The sequence below is a fragment of the Phaethon lepturus genome, unplaced genomic scaffold, assembly GCF_000687285.1.
Source record: "Phaethon lepturus isolate BGI_N335 unplaced genomic scaffold, ASM68728v1 scaffold3232, whole genome shotgun sequence".
In the NCBI taxonomy this organism is placed as follows: domain Eukaryota; kingdom Metazoa; phylum Chordata; class Aves; order Phaethontiformes; family Phaethontidae; genus Phaethon; species Phaethon lepturus.
Genome location: NW_010521052.1, coordinates 9240 through 16567, shown reverse-complemented (window position 1 = coordinate 16567; position 7328 = coordinate 9240). Strand labels below are relative to the sequence as shown.

Below are 7328 nucleotides of genomic sequence, written 5' to 3'. Positions count from 1 at the left end.
GCCAAAGCTCAAAAAAAATCACGAATTTAATTCAGCATGGTATAACACTATTTTGAAGGTGCTTGTTACTTAGATACAAGATAGTGTTTTTGTACGGTCTACTGTAATGGCTGTGTGCAGAGTGAGGGCAGGTGCCATTTCATTGTGTAATACAGTCTTTGTGATGATGATAATTTGCTGTAACAAGCAGGAAGCAGTTATGCAGGGGCCTAATGGCAGGGATGTGTGTTTTAGCTCTGACTCACAACTGATTTAATGTTGCTTTTTGTCTCTGCTGTGGTTGTCTTGCACTGTGTTTGACCTGGCCCAGAAGGAAGGCAGGATATTCCAGTCCATGATGGCTGTGATGAGATTCTCTGTGTCTGACAACATCACGCATTCAACTGCCCTGGTGACAGCACTGGATAATGTGACAACTTTGTCCCCAACAACAACACAGGCAATCAATGACACCAACATCACTGTGCCACACAAGTGCCTCCTGTTGCTCTATGAGGACATTGGGAAGTCCAGGTGAGATGGAGAAAATGGGACCATGGTCTGACCGTCGGCCAGGGGAAGGAGCTTGCTTTCTCAGAGCTTGGTTGAGAAGGGACTGGGGCTGGTGCCTTGCCTTCTAGATGCTGAAGAACAGGAAAAGAAATGTTTTATTTACTTTTTGCAGAGTCCGCTACTGGGATCTTCTGCTCCTGGTTCCCAATGTGCTTTTCTTTATGTTTCTTCTCTGGAAGCTGCCCTCTGCCAGGGCCAAAATCCGGGTCACTTCAAGTCCAATCTTCACTACATTCTACATACTAGTGAGTACCGCTCTGTGCTTTTGAACTGACGAGTGAGTGGGTTTTTTTTTATTGCCACTCATGAACAATATCGCTGAACTAGTGAAAAGAGCCTAGACCAGATCTCACAGGGATAACATCTATTTGTAGTTGAAGGTGTACTACATGAAATAGACACAGTTTTGGTTTTGTTTTTTCCACTGTCTGAATTCTGCTTTTCACAGATTCTGGGACCATATCTGCTGGATTTGAGTGGATTTTGTTCTCCTGTGGTGTTTTTTATTTTCCCCCTATTTTCTTCTTTTGTTGCTTTGTTGTTTTGGAATCTAGTATCTTACGCTTTCCTTGCTCTTTGCAGAAAGTAGCATGGAACACAAACCCAGCTTCTCACTGAGGTGGTGAAACACTGGAAAACAATTTGTGTGAAGCTGTTGGTCATCTACTGTAGAAAATGGTGATATGACAGGGTTCTGGTTAGTCTGGAAATGTAGAAACCCATCCCTGGTAGTTTGTTTCCCATCATTCAGAAGCTTTATCATAGGTGCTTTCTGTGATTCTGTGACTTGCCTCAGTGTGTAGCATAATGTGCTTGCTTTTCCTTGGTGAGATTACTCCATGTTGTAGAAGTAAATACGCGTTTGAATTGGGTTAGATGGGAGGCATCCTTCTTTGGACTGTGTACAGGTACTGGCATGGCAAACCCCAAGACGCATCAAAACCAAATCTGAGCTATTAGCCTCAACTGAATCTTTGGTGGGAAGTCTTGTTAGGTCTTCCAGGTGTGGAGTGTGGGTACTGGGCTTGTGCAGTTTTGGATAACCAGGTATACACACAAATGCTCCAAACTTTTAACAATATTACCAGTCATTTCCAGTCTGGATTTAAATCTCCCTTTTTGCTTCCAGTAATGTACATGGCTCAGGAGGAAGTTCATGCCAAAGGCTTTTAAAAGCAAAACTCCTGATAAACCAAAGGGAAGAAAAAAGTGAACTGACTTTATGCTGTTGACTTTTTCAAAACAGAGTGAGAAGCAGAAAGTGATGAAACAGTCTTAGAAGAAGAAACTTTAATTCAGTTTGATCTTCTGGAGCATGTTATTGGGAAATGAAGATGGAAGTGTGTTCTGTGAGGATTTCCTTTCAAATGGCTGTTTGTCATGCCTTTAAGAAATGCTTTCATGTGGAGTCAGTGATTAAAGTGAAGTTAATAGATTGGGAAGAGTCTCTATCTCCTAAGAGAGGAAGCAAAAAGGGTATATTTTGCTCTCCAATGAGTTGCTGCTGCTCTAGAACAACATTATATTCACAGACGCTTCTTTTTTTGTGTTTTGTCCCAGAGTTTTCTACCCCAGGAGGGAGTGTTGTATTATTCTTTTTTCATGCCATTTGCATCCCTTCTTCTAAGGGGAAATATTCAGCTGTAGGTGGCTAGTTGGTCATTTCCATTCGCCAGTCACCTTAGAATTAGCTTAGACTCTCTTCGTTCTCTGATAGATTTAGCTGTCTCATACCTGCATCGTTAGAATTAGCCTGTGACTCAGAGAATTTTATCTGGAAAATCTGCTTTCTTAGAGAGTAAGTCTGCACAGCGGAAGGTGGATATATCCAGCTGAGCTCTTAATTGCATAGCATGGCAGTGACAGCATGGGAGTTGGTAGCTGAGCTCCATGCTGTCATGCTTAAACGGTACATAAGCTGACTTGGGTATCTCTTGCACTGTGCAGCAGGCTGAGATGTTTTAATGCTGTTGGCTGCAGCTGACTTTTCCTCTGCGTTCCTGAGCATTGTCAGTTTGAGTGAAAGAACTGCAGATTTTAGTTTTATCACAGATCTGAAATGTGGTAGTTGGTATCGAGTGGCTTCTGTTATCTGATGTGATTGGTTTATTCAGTCATACCAAGCATTTGATCTTGTAATTTGGAGGGATATATGTTTTGTTTGTTTTTTCTCCTCCCTGCCGCAGTGGCCTAAAGGGTGGCAAGACTGTTTGCCTGTAAAGGTAGTGTTGTAAGGAGTGGATGACACCTCTTCAGAGCTGTTTAATCTGACAGTTGAGGAAATTTGTTTATTCCAAAATTCTAAGCTAGTATTCCTGCATCTAGCAGGCCTGCGGAATCTTCATTGGGGAAATATCTCTAATCTGCTACAGGAGATCCTTAGTACACATTATCAGTCTTGAAAGCTGCTCTGGAAATGGTATTCCAAAAGGGTTTCTGGCTGCTGCTGCATATGTCTTTTGACATGAGCTCACTTTTCTTATCTTTTTGTGTAGGTTTTTGTGGTGGCTTTAGTTGGTATTGCCCGTGCTGTTGTCTCCATGACTGTGAGTGCCTCTGATGCTGCCACAGTTGCTGATAAGGTAGGTACAACACTGATTTTAGAGGCTTTGCTTTGTGCAGTTCTGGTCATAGCAATCTGCTACAGCTTCCCTTTTATGTGCATATAAGAAGAATGTGTTTTTTTGCAGTACTCATAGCTATGTGTACTAAGGAATCCTGTTCTGATAGCTGTATCTAAATGATCACAACATCCAGGCTGTAGAACAATGGACTTCCTAAAATAGATTCACAAATAGTAGCAGCAAAACTTCCCTGTTGCAGGGATGGAATGACTTTCCTTTGCAAGGGCTAAACATTCAGATAACCTTTAGTGGCTAGGCAAGACCTGGCCTTTGTTACTCTTGCAATATTTGAGTGTCTCTTTGAAAAATATTTAATTCTTTTGTATTGAAAGCAAATAAACCCACATTCTCTTTTGAGACTGATATCTGAATGTCCTTGCAGCAACTCTGAGTGCAGGGCGAACCCTTAACAAACAGGAAATAGCTTTGTACGTGCTGTTCCATTGTAGTCATTTGACTTATAGCAGAATATTACCTAAAACAAAAAGCTCTGTAGTTCTTGAGCTGTTAGAGGAAGAGCCACCTGCAGAATACAGATCTTATGGCTTTATTCTCTGGGATCAGTGTGGTTCTTTTGCTTTCCCTTTAATGTTTTCTGTCAAAGCATTGTAATGCACTGCTTGTTGTGAGTGGCTGGATGTTTGTAGCATTTTCATTCACCTCTGTTAAATAGATGTAGGTCCAGGGCTCGAATAACAGAGCAGAGGTGAGAAGGTGCTTTTCTTCAGCTCTGGTGCTGCTGCTAAGTGCACCTTGCTGGGAAGTCATGCAGTAAGACAGACACTCTGACAATTTTTCCTGTAAACACACGTTCTGTGGTGTCTATTGTATTTCTTTTGTTTTCTCTCATATATACACACACACTGTGTATTTTTTGAGAAGTGTCTCATCAAATGGCTCTTAAAAATACTGTGTATCTTCAAGAGAGTACCATTCAGTGTTCAGAGGAAAAGGATTAATAAGCCAGAATCTGGGTTGTTCTTGTAGGTTGGACACTGATTTATTGCATGACTACCTGCAAAGTTGTCTCACCTGCTGTTTTTTGTGTGTCTTGTTTCACCAAATAAAACATGGGAGTGAAAATGACAAGCTGGAAGTGGGAGGGGTTTAGAGTTGAATATGCTGTAGATTTAGGGACCAGTAGCTTTGGAGGAGTGCAGAATGCTGAATTTGTTCAGTCATAACTGTTCTGCAGAATCTACTGCTTTAAGAACTGGCCCTGTTTAATATTACTTTTAAGGTCGTCTTGGATTTGTGCTCCTTGGGAGTACAGGAAAAAGAACACATCCAAGAGAAGTGACAGATCCTCGAGTGTGGCAAACCATGGCCACTTCCTCTCTCCATAGGCATGCCATTTGCTTGCTCGCACACAACTGTTCTTTTTCACAGGCATGGACAGGGCTTGGAACAAGCATCTAATTAGCGTCCCTACAAAGCATGAGGCAGGTTTGTGGAAATGACCTGCTCCATTCAGAGGCTGCCATCCCCTGGAGCAGAGAGTGGAGTTTTGCTATATTAACTTCTGACTGATTCCTGACTCCTCCTAATCATGTCTGTCTGGTTTCTGTTATCCCTTAGATCCTGTGGGAGATCACAAGGTTCTTCCTTCTGGCGATTGAGCTGAGTGTGGTGATTCTAGGCCTTGCCTTTGGTACGTGTCAGGAGTTTTTGAATGCTTTGAATATTTCCTATTTCCTCTCTTTCCACAGAGGCTGCATCTGTAAGTTTGTGGAGATGCTGATCCTATAAAGTGAGGGAGCTCTAGAATAAAGACAAAGAACAAATTGGGCAGTTGTAGTTGGAAGTGGCTGAAAGCCTGATTATATTTACAGATCTATGGCTTGTGCAACTTCAGGATTTACATGTGCTTTGTTTGTCCTGCATGCATGTGGTGAAGGGGTGTGCAGCTTAGGTGAAGAAGACTTATGCAAAGATCAACTGTCTGATCTTTGCTTCAACCCCATTTTATTTAAGATAGTTCCTTTGGAGGTCCTTCTACCCCTTCCTTGATTGGTTTGATTCCATCCTGGCTTCATTCAGCTTCTTTAGCTGTACCTGCAATCTGTCACTCTACTTCAGTTGTATGAGTGAAAATGCTGTTTGGAACACCTCTTCCGGTGGGTCAGAGGTAGAGGAGAGGGAAGTTGGTAGGCGTCACTGTCACGTCTGCCCATCAGATATCTAAGCACTACCTCTTTTATCTTTTGAGGGCTCATAGAGTAATTTAGGTTGGAAGGAGCTTCTGGATATTGTCTGCTCCAGCATATTCAAGTGCAGATTTCTCTAAATTGTGTAAGCCCTTCTCTCCTGCTCTAACCCATTCTCCCATCAACTTTTTTTCCTGAGAAGAAACTTTACAGTATCTCAGTGTAACATGACACTGGAATAATTCCTGACTTTTTTATTTTTTTGTAACTCCAGTGGAAGGACTTTTTTTTTCCTGTATATTAGTACAGGCAGGAGAAAAGCAAGTTAAAACCTGTTGTTTTCTAAGTATTGTTTTGTTTATGAAGGTTCAACTCTCTGGAGAAGGAAGCAGTTTCTAGTGGTTAAGTGAGCTTTAACCTTCTGGTTAAAGAAGGCCTCTGGAAATACAAATGTTTTCCTGTATCGGTTTTGGAGAGAACTGATTTTGCCAGGGCTGGGATCACATCCTGAGTCACTTCTGTATTCCTTAATTCCAGGTCATCTGGAGAGCAAATCGAGTGTGAAACGTGTTCTGGCAATCACTACAGTGTTGTCTCTGGCATATTCTGTCACCCAGGTGAGTATGTTGTCCCCAAAGCGGGATCGTATACCCGGTGTGCAACATACCAATATACACGCAGAGTAGAGGTATTTTATTTATAGCATATCGGTGCTAGATGGTATTCCACAAAGCTAGCACACCACACAGAGGAATCATCACATATCTATCCCTTTACATGATTAGCAAAACCAATAGAGAATCTCCCAAATTTACATTCATTAGCTAGTAATTACCACATTGATTATTATTGGTTACACATGTTTAAATTATCACGCGTGCTCCTAGAAAGAGTGGGGGTAATTTGCGTAGTCCCTCAACTGAGTCGGTGGTCATGATCTCCCCCTGCCACCTTTACCTTTACCCTATTATTTACCCTGTTATTGTGGATTCTGATGATCTCATGGCAGTTACATTTTTCAAGAGTAAAAGAACAACTCCATCTTCACGATTTACTGCTTAAGTACAACTAATTCTTCATCTTCTTGACCACTAAATCTGGGTTCATTAATCTTTTTTTTTTAATTGTGTTGTCTTCTACTGACCTCCCCCCCTAGAATCTTTCACTTGTCTCTGACATCAAGTACATAGGAGCAGAAGAATTAGTCTTTGCAAAGAAGAGGACTTTTCTTGGAGTTAGGCAGTTAAGTGTGGGACTCCTGCCTGGAAAGTGTCAGCTTTGCTCTTTGGATGAGGTTTTGGGGGAAGACTGGGTGCTTCTGGCAATGTATGAGGATCCCCAGAGCATACACCAGACTGTATCTCCTTGTCCTCTTTATGGCATGAATGGCTCAGCCAAGGGGAAGAAATGAGATGAGGTTGAGATGGATTGCCTTGTTTAGTGAGTCTTGGAACAGGAGTAAGAAGTTTTTCACACCTGAGCCACAGGTTCTGAATCTAGCCTCAAGAGCCATCAAAACGTGATGGAGAGACCTGATGTGTGCTTGCCAGATAAGGGCAGTGCGGTGGGCCTCTTGTCTCCTGACTCTGAGAGCTCTTGCTTCCCTTCAAACTGGCAGCTGGCTTGCTAGCTCCATTTATTAGCTGTTTCTCCACCTCTCTCAACAATGCAGTATGTGTCTGAGTTTATTCTTCTCCTCGATATGTAACTGGTCAGCCTGTATCTCTGTACTTGGGGCAGCACCAGAATAACAGAGCACTCTCTGTTCTGTGACCAGGCTCCTGCTTGCGGAGGCAGAGAGCTGATCATTACCACATGATCATGCTGGAGGAACCTCATTAAATGTCAAGTGTTTGAGCTATATCTGGGTTCAGTAATGCTTACAAGTACTTTTCTCTCTCTACTGTCTGTGTGATAGCTTCTGTTCATGAAATTAATTCATTTTTGAGGAATTCAAGTGAATGAGAGTGTATCCTTTCCCAACTCTTGCACAAGTGTGGGCTTT

General features: G+C 42.1%; 1 protein-coding gene across 1 annotated transcript in view; it reads left to right on the top strand.

Annotated features, from left to right (window-relative positions):
• Positions 1–337: 337 nt before the first annotated feature.
• Positions 338–7328, top strand: part of TPRA1 (transmembrane protein, adipocyte asscociated 1) — an 11501-nt gene continuing 4510 nt past the window's right edge. Inside the window, 5 exon segments of the mRNA XM_010297584.1 lie at positions 338–513; positions 665–797; positions 3048–3134; positions 4755–4827; positions 5861–5940. Of these exon segments, the coding sequence (XP_010295886.1) occupies positions 338–513; positions 665–797; positions 3048–3134; positions 4755–4827; positions 5861–5940 (549 nt within the window).